At 38.8% G+C, this 27,893-nt stretch overlaps 1 protein-coding gene across 1 annotated transcript; it reads right to left on the reverse strand.

The window, feature by feature from the left end:
- Window positions 1-267: 267 nt before the first annotated feature.
- Window positions 268-25,626, reverse strand: LOC115429147 (uncharacterized). The gene is made up of 3 exons (XM_030148395.1): window positions 25,513-25,626; window positions 4,782-5,444; window positions 268-441 (listed from the first exon to the last, which is right to left on the reverse strand). Exons 1-3 carry the CDS (start codon window positions 25,606-25,608, stop codon window positions 268-270), a joined length of 933 nt encoding a protein of 310 aa, XP_030004255.1. The 5' UTR covers window positions 25,609-25,626.
- Window positions 25,627-27,893: the final 2,267 nt, after the last annotated feature.

Consider the following 27,893-nt stretch of genomic DNA (forward strand, 5'->3'; position numbering starts at 1 on the left):
TCGTACTCTGACACTGACACAGATCTTTTCAGTCCAACAGAAACATGAGATGTTCTTGCAGACTTGGCATGAGTAAGTTTTTTTTTTTCCTGCCTCACCTGTTGTATCATCTCTCATTGTTGTACTTGAAAATTGTCTGCAGATGCTAATGCTACAAGCTAATGACAGGATAATCCGGGGGATCAGCCTGTTCCACTGGAATGCCGTCGGGCAGAAAAGCTTCACTGTAGCCTGGAGACGCAGACCTTCAGACAGACGGAGCGCGCTCTAAACCGACAGCGCCTCTTCGTGTTCTCTGCAGCCGGCTTCAATCACAGTCATGGTGCTGAGTGATCCTGTGGATTTTACAGCAGCGTGACTCCAGATCCAGATCCTGGCCCAGATGTGACCGGATGTGGAGTCTGGGTCTGTGTGCCCTGCAGCTCCAGTGATGGTCCACCTCTATCACCAGGTAAGAACTGGATGAACCCTGTCCACAGCCCCCGTCCATCATCTCAGATAATGCTACAACAAACGTTTTGCGACTTTCAGGGTTCGTACACATTTTTCAAGGCCAAATTCAAGCACTTTTAAGGGTAATTTTTCAAACTTTTACCTTATCGCTGGGGTCTACAGGAATACATACAGGCCTAGTCATGATTATTATTTTTCAGTTTTATCACAATGATGTACATTGTATTATGGTGTAAACATTTAAAATTATGTTTCATATTTTCAAAAAATTTAGAAATTAAAGGAGAACACAAAGTTTTATTCTACAAAAAAGGAAAGCCACTTGGTGTTCTTCAGACACACTCACACAGAGACAAAGATTAAGATAAAAATGTACCTGGAGTCGACCTGAGAACACCTGGGAATTTTCTTTTGATTTTTAGTTTTATTTTTCTAAATGTATCACCTGTGTGTAAATAGCTGTGGACTGAGTTAACTTGTAGCTGCTCCTAAACTTTTCCTTCTGGCTAGAGAAGAGACCCATGCTCCGACTGATGGTTGATGAATGGTTGGTTTGTTTTCTCTTGTTTCAAACGCCAAACCACCGTGAAAAACAGAAATAATATAAACCGGAACATATATTATCAAAATGTTGGCATCAAGCATAATTAAAACAATATTAAACATAAACACTACATACAAACAGTGTTGGGCGAATTACTTTAAAAAAAAGTAATTAATTATAGTTACTAGTTACTTTCCCAAAAAAGTAATTGAATTAGTAATGGAATTACTCCTTCATAAGTGTAATTAGTTATGAGGGAAAGTAATTATTGCGTTACTTTTTTGAAAAACCTTCAAATATGTGAAAGGAAACTCATTTTTGAGCGTGTTTCACGGGTCAGTTTCATAGAGTAGAACAGCAGACAGGTACTGCAGCAGGACTGTGGTGAGGATGGGGTCCACCAGGGTCCACCAGGGTCCACCAGGGCCTGGCTGGGGTCCACCACATGAATGCATATCTGCATTTATAGGAAGAAGATGCTCGTCCAGATAATCCCACATCTCCCCTTTTTTCAGTCAGTCCTCCCTGATACAGCAGTAAATATCTTCAGTCCAGTCAGTCAGACTCATTGATAACTCCTCCCCTAAATTAACTCATAACTCCTCCCCTAAATTAGCTGTGCACGTAGCTGCATTCAACTGAATGGGGTGTGCTTCGGATAACTCAAACTCAGACATGTCATTAGTGGTTCAGGTGAAGGCAGCGTGGACAACTCAGACCCATGGACACACAGGTGAAGCATGAAGGCAGTGTGGGTAATTTGAATCGAAGAACAGCTCATAAATGAACCGCTCGCAACAAATCGGTTCTTATTATTCACTGAAAAGAGCCGTTCTAAAGACTCGACTCGACTCGTCCGTGAAGTCACATCTCTCGTTCCTGGCTGAGTGAGCCAGGACAGATAACAGCTGTTAGATGTCAGTGCATAGTAACGCACCACATGTCACTGCCGGTAACGGTAACGGCGTTGTAACATTTCAAATAGTAAATCAGATTACCTGTTACTGGAAAACAATAATGGCGTTAGTAACGCCGCTATTTTTAACGCCGTTATTCCCAACACTGCAAACAGACCAATATAAATAATAATTAGAAGTACTCCACACCGTGTGGGTCCTCCAACCAAAAGTAAGGAGTAGCTCCTCTTTAAAAAGTTTTTTTTTCCATAATTTCAAAACAGAACTGCTATATAACATCACATGACTGATTGAAGGATCACATGACTAACCAAATGCATCACACGGCTACCTTGACGTGTACCCTTTCTCTAACAGCAGGGGTCATTCATTACCAACAAACAAAAATACATATAGATCAAATATCAAAACAAAGACACAAATCTCAGTGACAGCTACATAACCTAACATTAAAAATCAATAAATCACATCACAGAGTTATAATTGCAAGTACTTTCAAGCCCTTTAAAATTCAAGCACTTTTCAGACCTTGAAAACACAACATTGAAATTCAAGCATTTTCAAGGGTTTCACGCACCTGTACAAACCCTGTGTCCAGAACCCCCGTTTATCATCTGAGCCGATGGTATGACAAATTTTTGTGACTTTAAACCGCTCTATTCTCTGAGCACTTACATCAGGGTATCGAAGACGTGGATGAACACATGGTGGAGCGGCATAACCCCACCCACCACCACCACACACACACACACACACACACACACAGATCCCAAAATCAGATTCAGATGTCAGCTGATGTAGACCAGCTCTAGTTCTCTCTCTGATCGCTTTGATAAAACATGTCAAATTCACTGTAAATCTGCAGAGGATAACATTGACTTTGACAGTTCAGATTCAAAAGGCTGCACAAATAAAGCCAAGATGTTGTTATCAAAAAATCAGGTAAGCACTACTTTCTACCCCCAAAAAAATCATATTGTTATTGCTATTATTTTGAAGGAGAAAAAACCCCCATCATGATTACATATGGCCATGAGTGTCTTAGTTATCAAAGAGTACAGTTCTGTTTCTGCTTAGTGTCACTGAGCTTCCATCCAAAACATCACCAAATAAATCAGAACTGACTCTAAATCACCTGATCTACTGGAATCTCTGAACTTATCAATTACTTTAAATCGATTGTGTCATGTTTTTTCTGGCTGAAGTCTGCAGGTTCAGATATTAGGCTACACATCTCACACGTCCCGTCAAAGCAAATGTTTACAACTCAGACGAACAGACGAAACCTACTGTCTTAAAGGTGGGGTAGGAGATGTTTTCCTGGAGCATTTTTTTACTATATTGCTTAAAATCCCCTTCACACCTCGATGGCAACCAATTAATTAAACACTCTAAAACAAAAATTAAAAAATTTTAGTCACCTGTGGAACGGACAGCACTGAAAAAACACCATCCAATCATTTCAACTGACCCATCGAAATGATTGAATGGTGATATGTCTATCAAAGTCAACTGTCATTTGTCCCCCCCTGCTTCCCCCTCTGTGAGTACAATCTGGTACTCTGGAGGCGTGGCTTCGGGGGGGGGGGGGGGGGGGCCTGGTGTGTCCACACATACTGCACCATGTTTCTTCTTCTTCAGCTGACTCTAGTTACGAAAAAAGGTCTTTCCATTGCAGTTTTGTGTGACATACCATTTGCACTACGCCCAATAAAACACTTCTTGCCAGCGCAAAAACTTTTAATTGAAAAATGAGACTTTTGCCGAAATAGTCGTTTCTCCATTAGGTAATTTTTATGTGCAAGTTATATTTGAGGGTCAGTGGAAAAGCAACTATTTACTCATATTAGCTAGATCATTAGCATCATTAGCTGGCCAGCCCCAAGGCCTATTATATATTATAATAAGTCTAATGCAGGGGTCTCAAACATGCGTCCCGGGGGCCAAATGCAGCCTGCCAAAGGTTCCAATCCGGCCTGTGGGATCAATTTGCAAAGTGGAAAAATTCCACTCAAGGCTGTGGAACTCATTTTAGTTCAGGTTCCACATACAGACCAATATGATCTACAGTCAAATAATAACAGCAGAATAACCTACAAAAAATAAAGACTCCAGATTTTCTTCTCAGTTTGATGTGAAAAAAATAATATTACAAATATTACAAAAATAAATAATGACTAAGTCACATTTTTGTCGTTGTTTTAGTGCAAAAATAACATTAAATTATCAAAATATTTGCATTTACAAACTATCCTGTAACAATAAAATGTGAATAATCTGAACAAATATGAACAAACTGAAATGTCTAAAGAAAATTAAGCACAATTTTAACTAAGTTAATGTTACTCAGTGTTTAGTGTCTTTGCAGATCTGATCCATAACACACACGTAGAAATGATGAGATGGGGCATAATATTGTTAAAATTGCACTTATTTTTCTCAAGAAATTTTAGTTTTTTTTCAGGTGATTCACATCTTTTTTGTTTGGATAGTTTATAAAAGTAAGTATTTTCATAATTTAATGGGTTTCTTTTCCACTAAAACAAAGACAAAAATTTGGAGTTGTCATTATTTATCGGTTATTATGCTTTCATTTTACTGGTCCGGCCCACTTTAGATCAAATTGGACTGAATGTGGCCCCTGAAAGATAATGAGTTTGAGACCCCTGGTCTAATGCAACAGTGATGATTTTTTTGTATCAAATGAACGGTGCGGTGGCAAGGATTTTGCCGTGGTGCAAAACCTGAACCGGTGAAAACGCTACTTTACAAAGCTTTCTGTTGCTGCATTAAGATGAAATCATACACCTGGACACCAGAAGGTTAAAGAAGTACTAAAGCAGGAGGAGGACTGTAAAGCCACTCACCTCTGGTCCTGGGGGGCCCATCCGGCCTGGAGGTCCTCTCTGCAGCCGGTACCTTCTGCCATCTGAACCCAGGACTAGGTCTCCATCTCTGGACACGATGGTCACTACACCAGGCAGCTTGTCGTCCGGTCGCCGTCCGTTCGGATCTATGAACATCGTGCTTTGTGTGGTCAGCGCCCCCCCGTCCCCTGAGATGAAGACATGAGGCGTAGGTGAAACAGACTGGACCTTCTCATCTGTCTCCTCTGCTGGTTTGTTGGAGTCTGGAGGTCTAGGATCTGAGGGGGTTTTAGGAAGGACAGGGAATCCCACTGAGGGCTTCTTGGGGACATTTCCAGCATCCAGATCAATTATTCCGTCTGATGGTTTCCCGGGGAACAGCGGTGAATTCCTCCCCCCAGAGTCGGTCTTCTTGTCGGTGGTGATGTTCTCCTCCAGATCTTTCGAGGCCACCTCAGGTTTCCCCTTCTGGCTCCCGTTGAGTCCATTTCTGTGAGGTTTCCATTGAGGGTTGACTTGTCCGCCATTCTGGAAGATCGGATCCATCAGGTCAGTGTCCTCGTCCACCACAAAGACGTCCCCGCGACCCGCTGAACCTTTGCGATCAGGTCCTGAAGGCAGCGTTCCATCCCCTCGAGAAGCACCACGTCGCAGGAACTTACTCTGAGGAAACACGTAAGTCTACAGTCAGTCATTTAGAAATCACAACAACTGTTTAATGGTGTGAGTCACCTTTGATGGAGAAAGTTATGAACGGTGATATTTATCATTGGAATGTAACCAGAGTTTGGACTGAACTGGAGGAGTGAGCTTCACATTTAAGATCCAGATCACAAAACATTGTCTTGAGACCTTTCGGGAGACTGAGACCGTTCTTAAGAACTACATGCGTTATTGTAGCGTATCTTAAACTATCTTATGCTATCTTATCTTATTGTACCTTATCTTATTGTATCTATCTTATTGTACCTCATCTTATCTTATCTTACTGTATCTTATCGACCTTATCTTATTGTCGTCTTATCTCATCTTATCTTAACTTAGTGGTACCTTATCTTATTCTATCTTATCTTATGTACCTCATCTTATCTTATCTTACTGTATCTTCTCTTATTGTACCTTACCTTATCTTACTGTATCTTATCGTACCTGTATCTTTTGTATCTTATCTCATCTTATTGTACCTTATCTTATTCTATCTTATCTTATCGTATCTTATCTCACTGTACCTCATCTTATCTTACTGTATCTTCTCTTATTGTACCTTATCTTATTGTATCTTATCTTACTGTAGCTTATCTTATTGTACCTCATCTTATCTTATTGTACCTTATCTTATCTTATTGTACTTTATCTTATTGTACCTCATCTTATCTTATCTTATCTTATTGTATCTTATCTTTATTGTACCTTATCTTATCTTATCTTATCTTATCTTACTGTACCTTCTCTTATCTCTATTATACAACATCTGCTCTTACTTATGACATACGTCTCGGTCTGTAACCTGAACAGTCGCTCTTATTGTGACCACATGACTTCCAACAGGCCCAGACCTGCAGCTCTTCATCAGATCTGCTGCTTCAGCTCGTCTCCGACATCTGCCTTCAACCAAATTAATTACTCATCTCCTCCGACCGGCTTCCTTTGACCCTTCTGCCATCAAACACCGAACCACAACACAACATCCTCATGTCTCACGTCCGTCCACAACACTGTGCTGCCTGTGTCTGATGAACACTTCAGTGTCTGCTGTCAGATCCAAACAGTCCCAGCTCATGTCTAATGACTCCGCTCCATGTTAACACTTTAACTCCACACCGCTGCAGCCTCCGTTTACACTGCTATTATACAAGTTAACTGATCCGAGCTGTTGTTTTCCACATGCTGAATCTTGACTTTTCTTTTTTCCACACACTTCACTGGAAATTCATCATTCAGGAGATGTTTACATTTTTCCCGTGTGTCTTGGTAAAATACCTCCATGTACATGCCCTTATGATTAATCCAACAGTTCTCAGTTCCTGTAATGTTCCACCGGTCCAAACAGGTCACAAATCCACAGGGCTTCATCTTTGTTAAACCTGTGACAAACATTTGTTAATACTGAGATAAGGCTCCGAGTCTGATACATGAAGTGGACGTCAGTCTTCCTGTCATCGAATTGTCTATTTGTGCTTAACCGTTAAGTCCGAATCCTGTCAATGGAACACAAAACAATGGATTAGCTAATAGCAGAAGTTCCCAAAAATCCAACTAGGAGCTTTGTAGAAGACGGTATTTGAAAAAACTGCTAACGAAGATGACGATAAAGACGACAAAAGATGACGACAAAAGATGACGTCAAAAGATGATGACAAAGATGACGGTAAAGATGACGATAAAGACAACGACAAAAGATGATGATAAAGACGACAATAAAGATGACGACAAAAGATGACGATATAGATGACGATATAGATGACGATAAAGACGATGATAAAGACGACGATAAAGATGACAATAATGATGATGATAAAGATAACGATAAAGACGACAATAAAGATGATGACAAAGATGATGATAAAGACGATGATAAAGACGCCGACAAAAGATGACGATAAAGATGATGATAAAGACAACGATAAAGATGCCAATAAAGATGACAATAAAGACGATGACAAAAGATGACGATAAAGACGACAATAAAGACGATGATAAAGATGACAATAAAGATGCTGACAAAAGATGACGATAAAGACGATGATAAAGACAATGATAAAGATGACAATAAAGACGACCACAAAAGATGACGACAAAGACGATGATAAAGATGACAATAAAGATAATGACAAAAGATGATGACAACAGACGACGACAAAGACGACGATAAAGACGATGATAAAGATGACGATAAAGACGACGACAAAAGACAACAATAAAGATGATAACAAAAGATGACTATAAAGATGACGACAAAAGCTGACAGCAAATGACGATGATAAAGACGATGACAAAAGACAATGATAGAGATGACGACAAGACGACGAAGACGACGGACACAGCGCCTTCACAATAACTCGTGGCCTATCGCTGGTGACCTAAAAACCACATGGGTACTGATGAACTGACACATCGTTAAAGTGAGACAAATGATTCTAATCTTTCCTCATTCTTCCTTCCCTCCTGCTGGACATTAGTACATTTATCCAACACAAACCTACTGAAAACTACACATCACACACTGACGGAACAGACTCCCATCAGTGGTCAGAATGCTGGGTCTGGGGAAACAGAGGCACTGAAGAAAGAAAGAGCTGTAAAGGTTTTGTGACGACACTAATGAGGTGACGAGGAGAGAGGAGACAGAAGAGAGGATCTGAACGGCATCTGGAGACCAGCAGGAGGACGGAGGACAAGAAAGAACAGGAGCTACTAAGGCTACGTTCACACAGCAGGTCTGAAAGCGGAACATGGTCAAATCTACCATTAAACTTTAAGGAAGTTTATAAACTATATGGGCAAAAATAATGGGACACATGCATGCCTACAGCTGTAAGAGGTCCTGTTCATGATAAAAACATCGATATTTCCTTGAAGTTTAATGTTAGATTTTTCTTCGTCAGTGAGATGTGAAGAAAGTAGATGGTTAGTTGTGGTAGAAAATAATTATTTACAGTCAGAGCATGAAAAATATTTTAGAAATTCAGAGGTAAAACATATAAAGTCATAGTCATGGATAAAACAAACAAAATCTATATTGAGAGAAATTTAGTCAAAACCATCTCTGAGGCATTTTGGAAGCAAAGATAACAATTTAAACCAAACTAACCAATGCAATGTCATGTCTGCTCCCAGACTGTGTCTGTCTTTTCTGTTTTGTCTGTCATTTCCTGTTTTATTTTGTTAAGTTTCCCTCTTGTGTCATGTCTGGTGTCTTTACTTCCCCTCCTTGATTGTTTCACCTGCTCCTGATTACCTGACTCCTCCCTGATTATCTCCACCTGTGTCCAATTGTCTTCCCTCCCTCTTGTGTATTTAAACCCTGTGTTTTCCCCTGTTCCTTTGCCAGTTTGTGTTCTACCTTTGTGTGCTCACTTACCAGCGTTTTTGGATCCCTGTCAGTCTGTCTGCCCGTTCTTGACCCGTTTTGCCTTCCGACCACCGATCCTGCCTGTTCCTTGTCTGCCTGCTCGTCTGGTTCTGACCTGGTTCGTACATCGACTTCTGATTCTGCCTATTCCCTGATTACCTCAGCCTCCAACGTGTTACCTTGTGTTTCGACCCTCGCCTGGACCCTGACCGTGAGTAGCCTTTCCCTCATGTCCCGTTGCCTCCTGAATTGCCCTCCTGTGTATGACCTGGCTTGTTTTTTGACTATTCTCTGTTTTGCCCTAGTCGGGGTGTTGACGGGAATCCTCCGGCTTGGCCGTGCTGACCATCCATATTCTCCGCTCACAGCCCGGACGAAGAGTCCAGTATCACACGCCTTCATAGACATGTTAACAATTTTGTGCTGTGTTTTTACTACCGTGATTGTGTTTAATAAACACTCTCAATTGGTCATCTGTGTTCTGGTCTTGCATTTGGGTTCAGCCTTTGTACTAGTCTCATTACATGCAATGATATTTATCCCAATAGAAAACATGACGTGTCCAAATATTTATGTCCATATAGTTCATAAACATCAGTATTTCCTTCAAGTTTATGGGACATTTTTCCTCCTAAGTGAGATAATTATTATATATAGTAGAAAATTATTATTTACAGTCAGAACATGAAAAAAAATTTAGGAATTTAGGGTAAGAACATTTAAAATCAGAGTATGGATAAAAAAAAAATCAATTTTGAGAGAAATTAAGTAAAAACCATCTCTGAGGCATTTTGGAAGCAAAGACAAAGACGTTAAACGTTTAATGAGATAGCGCTTCATAAAGCTACTAATGGATAATTGCATAATATACTGGTTATTAAAACTTTTATTCACATTTCCCTTAAATATACATACACTATATGGACAAAAGTATGTGTACACTTTGAATTCAGGTGTTTCTTTAAGTAAGAAATTAAGTAAATAACCATCTCTGAGGCATTTTGGAAGCAAAAATAACAATTTAAACCAAACTAACCAATACAATGATATTTATCCCCTAATATAAAACTATATTATAACATTAATTATTGTTGTTTTGTATCCCAGACCCCTGTTAGAAAAGAAACACCCAAATTCAACGTGTCCACATACTTTTGTCCATATAATGTAACTTTATAAAAGTACTATAGAGTTACTGCGTGTCTTTCCTTCATGTATTATGCAGCCAAGTTCATAGTTGGAGTTAAACCCTCCACGGTCATCAGCCCCATGACTGAATCACATGACATTTTCAACACGTCGTAGCGTTGGAAGTCAGTCACTGGAGACAATTGCACTGGAAAGTGCAGACTTGAAACACTCCCATTTTTTATTTGATGTTGATAGAGCAAATACAACCGGAGATATGAGGGTTTGAAACCGGAGTAAACAAACGATTTAGCGTTATTATAGCGATATAAAGCAAGCGTTATATTTCTGACCATATCTTTGTCATTTTTTGTCCTTTTTCAAAATGGAAAAAAACTGGTCAAATCTGCAGATTCTAATCCACAGACTGCATTAGCATTACAGGTAAGGGTGAGGATGACCCCCACCTGAATCGGATGCGGTTGTGAATATCCTGAAAAAAACTGAAATTTCTTAAGAAAAAATTAGTGCAATTTTAACAATATTCTGCCTCATGTGCATTATGGATCAGATCTACAAAGACACTAAACACTGAGTAACAGACAGAAGATAGTTCAAACTGTGCTTAATTTTCTTTAGACATTTCAGGTTGTTCATATTTGTTCAGGTTATTCACATTTTACTGTTACAGGACAGTTTGTAAATGTAAATATTTTCATAATTTAATGTTATTTTTTGCACTAAAACACAGACAAAAATTTGAAGTTGTCATTATTTATAGGCATAATGTAATATTTTTTTCACATCAAACCGAGAAGAAAATATGGAGTCATTATTTTTTGCATTAGCATTACAGGTAAGGGTGAGAATGACCCCCACCTGAACTGGATGTGGAAACCAGGAGGACCGGGGGGGTGAGAAAACGCCTATGTAAAGATCTGCTTTTATGTCAAATATCTGAGTATAGTTGTAATTTATTACAAGTTTGATTGTATACACCTAATAAAAGTGAATGCAGTCTGTGGATTAGAATCCACAGATTCGGCCAGTTTTTTGTTTTGAAAAAGGACAAAAAATGATGAAGACATGGTCAGAAATATAACACTCCCCCCCACCTCTAATCCATAGACTGCATTCACTTTTAAAGTCTTTGAAAAGGTCCGTTAAGTATCTTTGTGTTATTTATGCAATAAATTATATACATTTTTCAAATAGGATTTTATATTTTTTGTGTGCTTTTTATGCTTTTGTGTTGACATAGTAGGTTAAAGTGAAAAAATAATAGGCAGATGAGATAGATGACGTTGTGCTGAAAAAAAAGATACCAAACATGGGTATAGTAAACATTTCTTTATATAGTATATAAAGGCAAAACCAAAAGTGCTCAAAAACGGTCAAAAGAGGCTCAGACCCCTAAGGGTTAATAAAGTTGCCTCCATCCACTACGGAACCAAACATAATGTACAAACTGAGCTGTACATGTTTTCTGGGTCGTTTCAGACAGAATACTGAACCTCCTGTTTGGTTACATGCATTTTAAAGCAGAAATCAATCGAGCATGCTCTGATTTTATCATACGGACAAAAAAAACAAAACAATCCATGCAAACAACAACCAGAAAAAATGACATGGATCTGGTTTTCATTCATTAACTCTGAAATGTTAGAAGAACAGTGGTTCGAAAATACTGTACAGACTGATACCCGGCCTCAGGCGGAGGACTGGCTGCTTATTATGAGGTTCTAGACAGACCCGGGTCCAAATCTGGGAACAAAGAGCCTTTCTGCGGCTGTTATCAGGGGCTGCTGCCAGGGAGACGATAAGCTGACACTGGATCTGCTCTGGTCCACACCGTCCCCCCGGATTATCAGTCTGTCACATAGCACAACAAAGGCCAGCACCAACCCAGCAGAGGACCAGGACCAGGACCAGGACTGAACAGAGGCCGATGAACTGACACTGGATCTGCTCTGGTCCACACCGTCCCCCCGGATTATCAGCCCCTCAGTCTGTCAGATAGCACAACAAACGCCAACACCAACCCAACACAGGACCAGGACCAGGACCAGGACTGAACAGAGGACCAGGACCAGGACTGAACAGAGGCAGAGGACCAGGACTGAACAGAGGCCTAGGACCAGGACTGAATAGAGGCCCAGGACCAGGACTGAACAGAGGCAGAGGACCAGGACTGAATAGAGGCAAAGGACCAGGAATGAACAGAGGCCCAGGACCAGGACTGAACAGAGGACCAGGACCAGGACCAGGACTGAACAGAGGCATAGGACCAGGACTAAAGAGAGAACCAGGACCAGGACTAAAGAGAGGCCCAGGACCAGGACTGAAGAGAGGACTAGGACCAGGACTGAAGAGAGGCCGAAGACCGGGACTGAACAGACGGCCAGGACCAGGACTGAACAGAGGCCCAGGACCACGACTGAGCAGAGGATGAGGACCAGGATTGAACAGAGGCCCAGGCCCAGGCCCAGGACTGAAGAGAGGACCAGTACCAGGACTGAACAGAAGACGAGGACCGGGACTGAACAGAGGCAGAGGACCAGGACCAAACAGAGGCCAAAGATTGGGACTGAACAGAGGACCAGGACCAGGACTGAAGAGAGGCCCAAGACTGAACAGAGTCAAAGGACCGGAACTGAACCAAGGCCTAGGACTGGGACTGAACAGAGGCCCAGAACCAGGACAGAACAGTGTCCAAGGGCCTGGACTGAGCAGAGGACCAGGACTAGGACGGAACAGAGGCCCAGGACCAGGACAGAACAGTGTCCAAGGGCCTGGACTAGGACCAGGACTAGGACTGAACAGAGGCCGAAGACCAGGACTGAAATGGAAAACTCATTTAAAGGACACGTACACTATACGGACAAAAGTATGTGGACACGTTGAATTCAGGTGTTTCTTTTCTAACAGGGGTCTGGGATACAAAACAATAATGACTAATGTAATGATACAGTTTTATATTATGGGATAAATATCGTTGCATTGGTTAGTTTGGTTTAAATTGTTATCTTTACTTCTTAAATGCTTCAGAGATGGTTTTGACTTTATTTCTCTCAACACTGATTTTGCTTTTTTAGTCATGACTGTGATTTTAAATGTTCTTCATGTGGAAATACTGACGTTTATATCTTAAATTATCATGAACAGGACATCTTACAGCTGTAGACATGATGTGTCCCAATATTTATGTCCATATAGTTTATTACACAATATTTCCTTAAAGTTTAATGGGAGATTTTTCCTCCTCAGTGAGATATGAAGAAAGTAGATGGTAGTTAGTTGTGGTAGAAAATTATTATTTACAGTCAGAGCAGGAAAAATATTTTAGAAATGTACGATTTTTTTTCTTTATTCCGTGTTTGTACTGACTTTAGTGTTGTACATTTTTCTTATTTTTCTTTAGTTTATAATTGAAAAAAAAAAGTGATTAATTAGTAAAAAGGTTCCACTGTCTTTGATAATCCAGCATACATTACTGTAAGTACATATACATATGCACAAAAGTATTTGGACACATTGAATTCAGGTGGGGTTTATTATAAAAATATATGGCCAAAAATATTGGGACACGTCATGTCTACACCTGTAAAATGTCCTGTTCATTATGAATAATCAACAAAAAGAACAAAATAATAAACAAAGTAAACAATTTTGAAATGTAGAACATTTAAAATCACAGTCATGGGTAAAAAAAAAAACAAAACACAACACTGTTGAGAGAAATTAAGTCAAAACCATCTCTGAGTCATTTTGGAAACAAAAGATAATTTAAACCAAACTAACCAATGCAATGATATTTATCCCATGATATAAAACTATATTCTAACACTTATCATTGTTTAGTATCCCAGACCCCTGTTAGAAAAGAAATACCTGAATTCAACGCGTCCACATACTTTTGTCCACTAACTTTGTCCTAACAAGATATTCCATTGGATTTTGAGCTGGAGTTCACTAGTACCAGCTAAAACAATATCCCAGCAAAAAAAATAAGGTTGTTTTCCTTATTTTAAGAATGAGACCACTCACTTGCACAGCTCAGTTTCAGAGGACTAGTTCAGTCTGATGGGGGTTCTATGTAGTATTCATACTGATACTACTCTTCTGCTGTTTTTGCATCAACAGAAACATGCAAGACCGTTCATGTTCTTGTTAGACTTCGTCTGTTGCCTAGAAACACAATCATCAGACGGTGTTTTGTTGTTGTATTTACCCAGTAAATACAGCTCTAGTCCAGGGGATTTCAGTCGACTTTAACTCGTAAAGACCCAAACATCTGCTGTCAACCAAAAGCATCTACTGAGCTAAACTGTTTAATACCTGTTGATCCACTAATCCTATCAATCCATGTAAATAATTGGTGTAAAATACAGTTTTTCATCTTTTCATGGTCATCAGATATGACCCATTTGGACATTCAGAGGCTCGGTAGTTACCATGGAAACACCGTCATCTTCTACAACACTGATTCACCAGTAAAACCCATGGAGTTGGATCAATGATAGTGGATGGACACACTGGGTTTATGTTAAATAATAAATAAAATTAATTTTAAAAAATCAACAAAATAATAAATAACGTGAAAAATATAAGCAAAAAATGTAATAATATGAAGTAAAAAGTATAAAAAAAAGCAACATAATGAATAAAACAGCCAAAGTGATCAATAAAATGAACAAAAATGAATAAAAAAATCAAGAAAATAATAAATAACGTGAAAAATATTAGCAAAAATTGACTAATATGAAGTTTAACAAGTATGAAATAAGCAACAAAATTGACAAAAAAAAAGGCAAGTGATCAATCAAATGAATAAAAAATCAACAAAATAATAAGTAATATGAACAAAATAAACCACAAAATGAAGAAAAACAAATAAATAATAAGTAAAACCAATAAAAATGAACAAAATAATGGGTGTTGTGAATAAAATAAGGTTGTAGACGTTTGACTCACTATTCAAAAAATCCTAAATACATACACCACTAATTATAGACTCTAATCCATGTAAATAATTGGTGTAAAATACAGTTCTTCATCTTTTCATGGTCATCAGATATGACCCATTCGGACGTTCAGAGGCTCCGTAGTTACCATGGAAACACCGTCATCTTATACAACATTGATTCACCATTAAAACTCATGGAGTTGGATCAATACCAGTGGATGGACACACTGGGTTTATGTTCAGTTAATGAGAAATTTGACTGAAAAAGTCACTTTTCATTCAGTTTTCTCTGCTTTTGTTATAATAAACTTCAACTTTTGTGAACACCTACATGATCTGTAAATGAAATATAAGAAAATACCTGATTTTCACTGAAAAAACACAAAACATAGATGATAATATTGTGGTAAATGGCGATAAATCACTTAAAAAAGATTAAATATAGAGAAAAATTCATTGGGGAACTGCCACAACAGTAACACTGGGTCTTTACGGGTTAAACAGTCATTGTTCTGCTTCCTTAACCTCTACCGTACATGCACATGTGGGTTCAGATAAAACACATAAATCTGTCAGTCTGACGCTTAAAGCCAACATAAAAGTCTAAAGTGAGGATCATGTGTGTCTGTGTTCTCTTAAAGCCCTAACCTTTAATTCCTTTCCATCTTCAACTTCACCATGAAGTAGTTTTTCAGTCTTTGCAGGGTGGGTTTTTTTTTTTTTTTTTTCAACCTTCAAGGCAACCTCTGGTTCAACCTGCAGCGACTTGAACTTTTCTAATCCATCACACTGTCACATGACCTGCTTATACTGTTGTCTTAGTTACAGTATCACTACACTACACAGAACCTACTGGACTGGACGGATCATTTTACAGATGACAGATTATTCTGTACAAAACACAATACCTGTTTTTCTTAATCTCACCTTGTAAACATGTATATCCTATATTACCTGTATACATCCTATATCACCTGTATATATTCTATATTACCTGTATATATCCTATATTACCTGTATATATTCTATATTACCTGTATATATGCTATATTACCTGTATATATCTTATATTACCTGTATATATCCTATATTACCTGTATATATTCTATATTACCTGTATATATGCTATATTACCTGTATATATCCTGTCTTACCTGTAGATAACCTATATTACCTGTATATATCTTATATTACCTGTATATATCCTACATTACCTGTATATAACCTATATTACCTGTATATATCCTACATTACCTGTATATAACCTATATTACCTGTATATATCCTATATTACCTGTATATATTCTATATTACCTGTATATATCCTATATTACCTATATATATTCTATATTACCTGTATATATTCTATATTACCTGTGTATATTCTATATTACCTGTATATATCCTATATTACCTGTATATATTCTATATTACCTGTATATATCCTATATTACCTGTACATATTCTATATTACCTGTATATATCCTATATTACCTATATATATTCTATATTACCTGTATATATTCTATATTACCTGTGTATATCCTATATTATCTGTACATATTCTATATTACCTGTAAATATCCTGTATGACCTGCATATATTCTATATTACCTGCATATATGCTATATTGCCTGTATATATCCTGTCTTACCTGTATATATCCTATATTACCTGTATATGTGCAATATTACCTGTATATATGCTATGTTACCTGTATATATCCTATATTACCTGTATATATCCTGTATTACCTGTATATATCCTATATTACCTGTATATATCCTGTATTACCTGTATATATTCTATATTACCTGTATATATGCTATATTGCCTGTATATATCCTGTCTTACCTGTATATATCCTATATTACCTGTATATGTGCAATATTACCTGTATATATGCTATGTTACCTGTATATATCCTATATTACCTGTATATATCCTGTATTACCTGTATATATCCTATATTACCTGTATATATCCTGTATTACCTGTATATATTCTATATTACCTGTATATATGCTATATTGCCTGTATATATCCTGTCTTACCTGTATATATCCTATATTACCTGTATATATGCAATATTACCTGTATATATGCTATGTTACCTGTATATATCCTATATTACCTGTATATAACCTTTATTACCTGTATATATTCTATATTACCTGTATATAGCCTATATTACCTGTATATAACCTATATTACCTGTATATATCTTATATTACCTGTATATATCCTACATTACCTGTATATAACCTATATTACCTGTATATATCTTATATTACCTGTATATATCCTACATTACCTGTATATACCTATATTACCTGTATATATCCTATATTACCTGTATATAACCTTTATTACCTGTATATATTCTATATTACCTGTATATATCCTACATTACCTGTATATAACCTATATTACCTGTATATATCCTATATTACCTGTATATATCCTATATCAGTGTTTCACCTACAATTGTATAAGCCCCCCCCTCCCTCTCCCAAGAACGCAGACCGGCACAATCTCGGCCAACGGCTCACAGCCAGGCACAGCCCCTCGGACCTCGGATCCAGTTCCAAGTAAGTCTCTCTCTCTCTCTCTCTCTCTCTCTCTCTAATGTCACTCAGTACGTACAGCTGCAGGCACCACTGACCTGGTGTGCATACTTCATCAATAAATCGATACTTGACTTCTTCCCTGGAGTCTCTGTGCTTTATCGCCTCATAAGTTTTCCCTGGGTCATCACAGGTTTTCCCTGGATCATCACAGGTTTTCCCTGGATCATCTCTGACCTGCTGCTGTGGTCCTGCCTCTCTCCTCCTTCACTGTCATCACTCACTTATCCATACAGTTATGATAGTGTTTATTATATAGTTCCATAGATGTTCTAGTTCAGTTATCTGTGCATCAACTGCATCCGTGTGTCTCCCCCTACTTCCTCCCTTCTCCCCCTCTCCACCAGTCTCTCTCTATCTCTATCGCTCTCTTTTTTCTCCTCCTTTACTCTCTCTCTTTAACCCCAGCTGGTCCTGTCAGACGTCCATCCTCCAGGAGTCTGGGTCTGCTCCAGGTTTCTGCTGTTAAAGGTAGTTTTTCCTTCCACTGTCACCAGTCACCAGTGTTTGCTCCTGGAGGATTCTGTTGGGTTTCTGCAAATTGGCTTAGAGTCTGGTTTGGACCAACTGTATATGTAAAGTGTCATGAGATAACTTTTGTTATGATTTGGCGCTATAGAAATAAAATTTGATTTGATTTGATAAATAAGAAATTTCACACACTTTTGCGTGTCCATCTGCATGCAGATTTCCCCCCAAAATGCACATCTAAATGCAGAATTAAAAGTGAGAACGCAATGAAACATTTGCATTTTTGGTTCAGATTGTTCCCGTCTAAACGTAGCCTCAGTCAAGTCACCACCGGATGACCGGTTTTGATCCAGCTTGGCTGACAGAGGTGAAATACTGGCCCTGGCTGTACAAGACTGATCTGGGTTAAGTAGGAAGTTAGTTAGAAAATAAATACATGACTTAGACACAAACAGAGTCAGAGAGGTAACAGAGAGCTGGATGGATAAAATAGCAAGCTAGCTGCTAAGTAGTAATAATAAATAAATAAATAAATTAATTAATTAATCAATTAATTCATATATATGCACTGTAGACAGACAGACAGATAGAGAAGAACAGAAAAGTTGGGCTGTGTATTAAAGTAGGTCTTCAGCTTTGTTCTGTCTGACTTAAACCACATTTAACATTAATACTAGACAAAAAATACAATAAAATGGAAGGAAGGAAGGATGGATGGATGGATGGATGGATGGATGGATGGATGGATGGATGGATGGATGGAAGGAAGAATGGAAGGATGGAAGGAAGGAAGAATGGAAGGATGGAAGGAAGGAAGAATGGAAGGACGAATGCAAGGAAGGAAGGATGGAAGGTAGAATGGAAGGAAGGAAAGAAGGAAGGATGCTAGGAGATAGATAGATAGATAGATAGATAGATAGATAGATAGATAGATAGATAGATAGATAGATAGATAGATAGATAGATAGATAGATAGATAGATAGATAGATAGATAGATAGATAGATAGATAGATAGATAGATAGATAGATAGATAGATAGGAACAGAAAAGTTTTGGAATAATAACAAAGTTTTAACAAGTCTTTTTGCATATATCAGCGGCTGTGGCTCAGTTGTAGAGCAGGTCATCCAATGACCAAAGGGTCAGCAGTTCAAATCCTGGCTCTGACTGTCCACATGTCATATAGAATGTGCTCTATAAGTAAGTGCACACCATTTCTATCAGCAGTTTAGTACTAGTTTAAATCAATGTTCATTGTGACAGTAACGATGTATTCTATTATACAATGTGTAAAGAAACGCCTTCTGCTCGCTGTCTAAAAACAAAGTATTTATTAGAATGACTGAGCACAGATCATGACTCACCTTCTCTGCGGCTCTTCTTATTAAATTTGTTCTCAACACCACAGTAAACAGGAGTTGGTGCAGATGTTGACAGTGAACACCTGGTCTGCATTAATGCTTATTATCAACCATCAGCACACGTCTGTCCAAGAGCAGCCACAGATCTGCTGTGATGAGCAACCAGATCTACAGAGGCCCCCCAGCCTGACACCAGCGCTGCAGGCGACAGCGCTATCATCAGCACACACACACACACACACACACACACACACACACACACACACACACACACACACACACACAATGAACAGTTGCTTTACAAAGGGATCATCAAATAGCAAAGTCCGTAAATCTAGCCAAGACACAGGTATGCAGACGCCCTCAGACTGGCTGGGTCTTGCAGCAGCAGTAGGCAAATCGGACAAAAAAAAAAAAAAAAATAGAAAGAGAGCACAGACCTCCACCAAGGTAGATCAGCCCCCCCCGACTTCTATCAGTTTTGAGTCTGAACTGAATGTGACTGAAGTGACCCACATGCACTAAAGAGGTTCTGACATTATACGTGACCACACAGACACACACTGTGTTTACAGAAGGAATATGGAGGCATCTTGTGTCGGTGCCAGAATTGTGACATTTGTTGCATTTCAATGACATAAAGGTCAGATTATACTTATACTCTTGCTCTGACTCATCCCATAATTAATTAATTTTTAATCAAACATTGGGGCCAAAAAAAGGACCCAAATTGGGACAGGAAAAACTACCTATAGGTGTCAGTGCATTTTATTTTGAAAACATGTCTGTAAATGGTCTTATATTGACTATAAATAAAGACACTGTGTTAAATGTGTCGATTCTAGTGGTATTTTTAGTCCACACATTGATTTTTTAAAAATCTCAGTCTCATTCCAGGTTTTGTGTGTAACCCATCGTGTCCACTTGCATTACATACAGAACCTGCCCAATTAAACGCATCTAAATCGCAAATGATTTTGCAACGGTGGTCATTTTTGTGAAACACTCTGCCTTGAATAATTAGTTCAATTCCCAAAATGCACCTGTGAGCGAATAAAGAGATATTTTAAAAAAAAAAATAAAAAAAAATATAGCAGCACATAATTTTCGTGTCTTTTTGACCGTGTTAGATGCAGATTTTTGTATTAAATATAATGTAAAATAATATAAAAATGCATTTTATCTGAAAAATAGTTTCTCTTTTATCTCAGTGAGTGTTTATTTTTAAAATAGACCCAAAGTGCTTCCAAATGTGCTTCATAACTATAGTCTGCATCTGGTTTGACTTTTTAAATTTTTAGCCCCATGTCCTGTTTTTAGGAGCAGTTTCATAGAAGCACCCAAATAATACATGTACCGTGTTTTCCGAACTACAAGCCGCTACTTTTTTCTCACGCTTTGAACCCTGCGGCTCAAGTATACATATATACATGCATTTTGTGAAGTGATGATGAACTGTCTTTACATTAAATACTGCTACTCTAAAAACTCTGAAAGTCAATCTATGTAAGTCACACAAACATTAGAGGAGAGCTGATGAACCTGATGGAAAAGCAGAAAAACCCCAGCTCTGAGGTCACAGTATTCCTGAGTGTGTGTTCATTAGTACTGGTGACATGTGACTTTCCATGAATCCTCTGTGTTGTTGAACTCAGCAGGTTGAACGCGGCATTAACACGGTCAAGGTCGGGGATTTGATTCCCAGCGGGACCACCCATGGTAGAAATGCCACTGCTGGTCCAGATCAAAGTGTCCACCGGTCGCCCGTGGTGGTCCTGAATATAAGATCACGAAACGAGATGGTGGAGGAGTAGCACGAGTGACGACAAGAAACCAAGGTTATTATCATTAACGAAAACTAGAATTGAAAAAACATTTTCGTTAAATGAAATAAATACAAACTATAACTAAAAGAAAAGAACGATAACTAACTGAAACTGTATTGTGTGCTTATGAAACTAACTAAAACGTATAGAAATTATGGATAAAATTCCCTTCGTTTTCATCTTTGTCAATGTCGGACTGATATAAATTTGATTGGACTGATTTAAATTACCATTAATTTGGTGGTTAAGTTTTCTATTTCTCTGGTATATTTTCACCTTTTTAGGTTTCGCTTGTTTGTTGGCTTGGACACATTGTTTTTTTGTTTTTTGTCTTTTTCTTTTTCCTATATTGGATGCTGGGTAGCTGAATATGTTATGTAGGACAGGCATTAATATAAGTATTTTGCTTCTGCCTGTGCCTTTTCAGTCATAACCTGTTGGTAATGTTTGTAATGTTTGAAGTGCTGTTGTTGACACTGGTTATTGTGTGACTGAATAAAGAATTTCATCATCATCACATAAAACTGATTTTTTTTTCCTCACGCAATTTTAGCTGGTGGCACCATATGATATTTAACGGTCCGTCATTTCTTGTCACTTGTCGTTTAGAGTCGTCTTCTGGTCCCCACTCTACCTGGAAACATGGAGACTAAAGTTGGGAGAAAGCAGCAGAGTCCTGTCTGGGATTTATTTGAATACGATGGTGAAGAAGAGAAAGATATAAAAAAAACAAAACAAACTAAACTAAAACTAAGCCTTTAGAAAATAACAAAAACTAATAAAAACTAGCAAACCTGCTCTAAAAACAAATTAAAACTAACTGAATTAGAGAAAAAAACGTCAAAACTAGATAAAACTAAACTATAATGAAAAATCCAAAATTATTAGAATCTTGCAAGAAACAACCGCAGACCTTTCATACAGCGAATGAGCATGTTACACAGTCTGTTTTTAGGTGGTTTCTACTCGTTGGAATATAATACATAAAACAGAAAATAGTGTTTTACTGGGTTATCATTTGGAGGAGGTGTGTTTGTACAATCTTTATTCAATCCACTGACTATAAATAACAATACGCTGCAATAATCTGTAAAAATGGTTCCAGTGTCCCTGTATGTCAGCGTCATGTTCTATCTGAATCAGTACCAGCTGAATGTGTGAGGTTGTCAGGTTCTGTTCTATGTTCCAGTCCTGTGGTCTGTACCAAGGTTCTAATAGTTTTGGATTTTCATTATAGCTTAGTTTTATTTAGTTTGAACTTTTTTTCCTCTAATTCAGTTAGTTTTAATTAGGTTTTAGAGCAGGTTTGCTAGTTTTTATTAGTTTTCGTTATTTTCTAAATGCTTAGTTTTAGTTTAGTTTGAGTTTTTTGAGTATTTTTTCTCTTCTTCTCCATCGTATTCAAATAAATCCCAGACAGGACTCTGCTGCTTTCTCCCAACTTTAGTCTCCATGTTTCCAGGTAGAGTAGGGACCAGAAGACGACTGGAAACCACAAGTGACGAGAAGTGACGGACCGTTAAATATCATATGGTGCCAGCAGCTACAATTGCTTGAGCAAAATAAATCGATTTCATATCAATCTGACATTGACAAAAACGAACACGAAGGGAATTTTACCCTGAATTTTTATACGTTTTAGTTAGTTTTATAAGCACACAATACAGTTTCAGTTAGTTATCGCTTTCTCTTTTAATTATAGTTTTTATTTATTTCAGTTAACGAAAATGTTTTTTTCAATTCTAGTTTTTGTCATTTCGTTTTTCATTAACCTTGATCTGGATGCAGATCAACCAAACAATAGAAGTGGGCGGGACTTTCACTGGAGGAGAACTCAACTAATTCAATCAATGTCCATATATGACTTCTATCAGTGATCAGTAGGAACTATACTGATATCTGGAACCATTTACATGTTATAAACCATCAAAATATGGACTGTTAGAAGGAAAAACACATTTGTAATATTTAAAAAACTCATCAAAAATTCAAAAATCCAAACTTCTCAAAACTGTGAATAAGGTTGGTAGACATTGTCTCAACGAAGCGACGTATAAAATTTGAAATGAATCCGACCAGTAGTTTTGGAGAAGAAGATTGTTGAAATCTACACAATGGTGACCAAGAGTTTGACCCTCCAAGGTCACTTAAGGTCAAAGGTCATGGACCCAAATGAAAGTCCATATATGACTTCTATCAGTGATCAATAGGAACTATATTGATATCTGTAATCATTTCCATGTTATAAACCATCAAATTATGGACCATTAGAAGGAAAGGAACATTTTTTGTATTTAAAATTTCAAAAATCTAAATTCCTCAAAAATATGAAAAAAAAAAAAAAAACAACAACTTTTAGATATTGTCCTGAGGAAACTATGTTAAAAAAAATGGAAATGAATGCATCAGTAGTTTCAAACGAGAAATTGTTGAAATCTACACATTGGTGACCTTGAGTTTGACCCTTCCAGGTCACTCAAGGTCAAAGGTCATGGACCCAAATGAAAGTCCATGTATGACTTCCTATCAGTGACCTATAGTAACTATTTTAATATCTTTAACCATTTACACGTTATAAACCATCAAAATATGGACCATTATGAGTAAAGACACATTTAATAATTCGAAATTTCTCAAAACTACGAACAAACTTTGTAGACATTGTCCCAAAGAAGCTACATAAACAATTTGAAAAGAATCTGACCATTAGTTCCAGAGAAGAAGATTGTTGAAATCTAGACATTGGCGACCTTAAGTTTGACCCTTCAAGGTCACTCAAGGTCAAAGGTCATGGACCCAAATGAAAGTCCATATGTGACTTCCTATGAGTGACCAGTAGTGACTATACTGGTATCTCCAATCATTTCATGTTATAAACCATCAAAATATGGACCATTATACGTAAAGGCACATTTACTATTTCAAAAATTCCTCAAAAATTCAAAAATCAAAATTTCTCAAAACTGTGAACACACGTTGTAGACATTGTCCCAAAGAAGCTACACAAACAATTTGAAAAGAATCTGACCATTAGTTTTGGAGACGAAGATCTTTAAAATCTAGACATTGGTCAAAGGTCAAAGGTCATGAACCCAAATGAAAGTCCATACATGACTTCCTATCAGTGCTCAATAGTAACTGTTTTGATATGACATCCTAACTTCACTGGAGCTGAGGTTGTACTTGTTTGACAGGTGTATGTCTCTGTTGGCCGTAAGTATGAGATATTTTGACTAGAAATGAGAAAAATACACTTGGTAAGATTTTGATTTTTGCAGCGTGTTCTACATGGTGAGTAAATGATATCTAGGAAAAGACCTGATTTCCACTGAAAACTGCCAAATGTAAACCATAATATTACAATAAAAGGTGAGAAATCACTTAGGAAAGATTAAATGTAGAAAAAAAATCAATTCAAAGTCGCCCCAAAAACAGTTCCAGGTGTTTAAGGGTTAATGTGTTGGACAGAGGTCATGCCAAGTATGACTCCAGTTCATCACCATCTCTGAACACGAAACAATAAATGACACGGTTTAACTGTAACTCACTTCAGGTCCAAACAAGTCAGAGGATTTTCATGTTTCACCAGACAATATGAGTAGAAACGTCCTTTACATGAACATTAAAAACATCCACATAATGTTTAGATAAAGTAAGCTCCTTCAAAAGCCTGACTGTATTATTTAACCACAAATACTGTCCTGTGAAATCCATGTATCTCCTAAATGTTTGATATACGACAGACAGGTTTGGAGTTAATAAACTAGACGACTGATGCTAATTAAAAATATATTTGTTGAGTATAGGAGGACAAAAATGCCCCCGATTTGCTGTAAACTCAAAACTGTAGCCAGAAATAGATGAATTATCATTATTATTATTATTATCATCATCAATCATCATCATCATTATTATTATTATTATTATTATTATTATTATTATTATTATTTATTTTATTATTAGACAATTGCTGTATCTATTCTGTACTGATTACTTGTCAATATTGGATTTACATTAAGGATTGTGGGAGGGATAAAAAAGAAAAATGAAAGAATGGAAGTCCTTTTTATCACATTGCAATGTCATGTCTGTGAAATTACTTCCAATAGAAAGAAAGTTAACAAAAAGAAAGAAACAGATGAATCATGAAGGATTCAAAACTCAAAACCAGCAGTAAATCAGTCAAACGATGCACCTCGTACAAATGTACTTTTGTTTCATTCCCAGTGTCAGCTCCATTAAACCATCTGACCAGCAGACTGAGTTCAGCTCATCCTACCTTTCCTTTGCGTCTCCTTTGACCCTGAACGTTCAGTCCATGTAAATCCAGCAGCAGGAACCCCAGCAGCAGGTACCATCCGACATGGTGGAGCATGACTGCAGCTCTGAGCCGCCTCCGCTCAGCTCACACTGACACACACAGGCTGAGATCTGCAGGGGGGGGCAGGGGGGCGGAGCCAACACCCCGCAGACACACCCCCAGCACAGACCGGGACAAAACAGAACACGCCCTCCTGCATGGACCAGGACAAAACAGAACACGCCCCCCTGCATGGACCAGGACAAAACAGAACACGCCCCCCTGCATGGACCAGGACAAAACAGAACACGCCCCCCTGCATCTGCATGGACCGGGACAAAACAGAACACGCCCCCCTGCATGGACCAGGACAAAACAGAACACGCCCCCCTGCATGGACCAGGACAAAACAGAACACGCCCCCCTGCATCTGCATGGACCGGGACAAAATAGAACACGCCCCCCTGCATGGACCAGGACAAAACAGAACACGCCCCCCTGCATGGACCAGGACAAACAGAACACGCCCCCCTGCATCTGCATGGACCGGGACAAAACAGAACACGCCCCCCTGCATGGACCAGGACAAAACAGAACACGCCCCCCTGCATGGACCGGGACAAAACAGAACACGCCCCTCTGCATCTGCATGGACCGGGACAAAACAGAACACGCCCTCCTGCATGTACCAGGACAGAACACACCCCCCTGCATGGACCGGGACAAAACAGAACATGCCCCCCCTGCATGGACCAGGACAAAACAGAACACGCCCCCCTGCATGGACCAGGACAAAACAGAACACGCCCCCCTGCATCTGCATGGACCGGGACAAAATAGAACACGCCCCCCTGCATGGACCAGGACAAAACAGAACACGCCCCCCTGCATGGACCAGGACAAAACAGAACACGCCCCCCTGCATCTGCATGGACCGGGACAAAACAGAACACGCCCCCCTGCATGGACCAGGACAAAACAGAACACGCCCCCCTGCATGGACCGGGACAAAACAGAACACGCCCCCCTGCATCTGCATGGACCGGGACAAAACAGAACACGCCCTCCTGCATGTACCAGGACAGAACACACCCCCCTGCATGGACCGGGACAAAACAGAACATGCCCCCCCTGCATCTGCATGAACCGGGACAGAACAGAACACTCCCCCTGCATTTGCATGGACCAGGACAAAACAGAACACACCCCCCTGCATGGACCGGGACAAAACAGAACATGCCCCCCCTGCATTTGCATGGACCAGGACAAAACAGAACACACCCCCCTGCATCGGCATGGACTGGGACAAACAGAACATGCCCCCCTGCATGGACCGGGACAAAACACAACACGCCCCCCTGCATGGACTAGGACAGAACACGCCCCCCTGCACCGACTGGGAAAGAACACGCCCCCCTGCATGGACTGGGACAGAACAACCTACCTCTGCATGGAACGGGACAGAACAGAACACGCCCCCCACAAGGACCAGGACAGACCACACACCCCTGCGTGTGCTGGGACAAAACAGAACACGCCCCCCCTCCCCCTGCATGGAATGGGACAGAACCCCCCCCCCCCCCCCCAAACACACACGTTCTGCTGTGAATGGTGGCAAGTGTCGACCTACACTTCACTAACACATGTTGATGCTTCTAGTTGTAAATGCTTCACTCAGTTTCTCCCTTTGTCTGTTTTGATTCTGCAGATTATGAAGGAGATTCTGATGAAGTAAAGCCGTTACTATTATTACACGTCAATTTACAGATGGTGTTCGTATTAACATCTACTGATGAGGATAATAACAGGAAGTTTGTCTTTAAGAGTCTGGATGTGTACAGTAGAATACAGCTGTCAGATGTTCAAATGACTGTTATGAGTGTGTTCAAGTGTGTGTTGGTGGATCTGTGAAGAGAACCAAAGGAACGCCAAGGCACAATCACAGGTATTTATGTTATGTTATTGTTAATAAAGGGGAAGATAATGGGATTTTTTTTCTTCTTCCTGCTCTTTTTTGGGTTATGGAATGTGTGTAAGTACTCAGGGTTGCTGTGTCTTATATGTTTTGTGAGATTGTTTCTTAAATTACAATAATATTCCATTTCCTTAGTTTGTGATTAGTCATTCTGCATTATATAAACACAGGGTGAACAAGAAAAGCACTGTGAGAGCGCAGACCTCCACTAAGACAGATCACTGCCTCCCCCCAATCACCACCAAAATTTAATCATTACTTCCTTGTGCCAGTATCAACATTTCCTGAAAATTTCATGAAAATCCGTCCATAACTTTTTGAGTTATCCTGCTAACAAACAAACAAACAAACACGCAAACACACAAAGCAAAGCGATCCCAACACC

Source organism: Sphaeramia orbicularis, chromosome 12, assembly GCF_902148855.1.
Source record: "Sphaeramia orbicularis chromosome 12, fSphaOr1.1, whole genome shotgun sequence".
NCBI lineage: Eukaryota > Metazoa > Chordata > Actinopteri > Kurtiformes > Apogonidae > Sphaeramia > Sphaeramia orbicularis.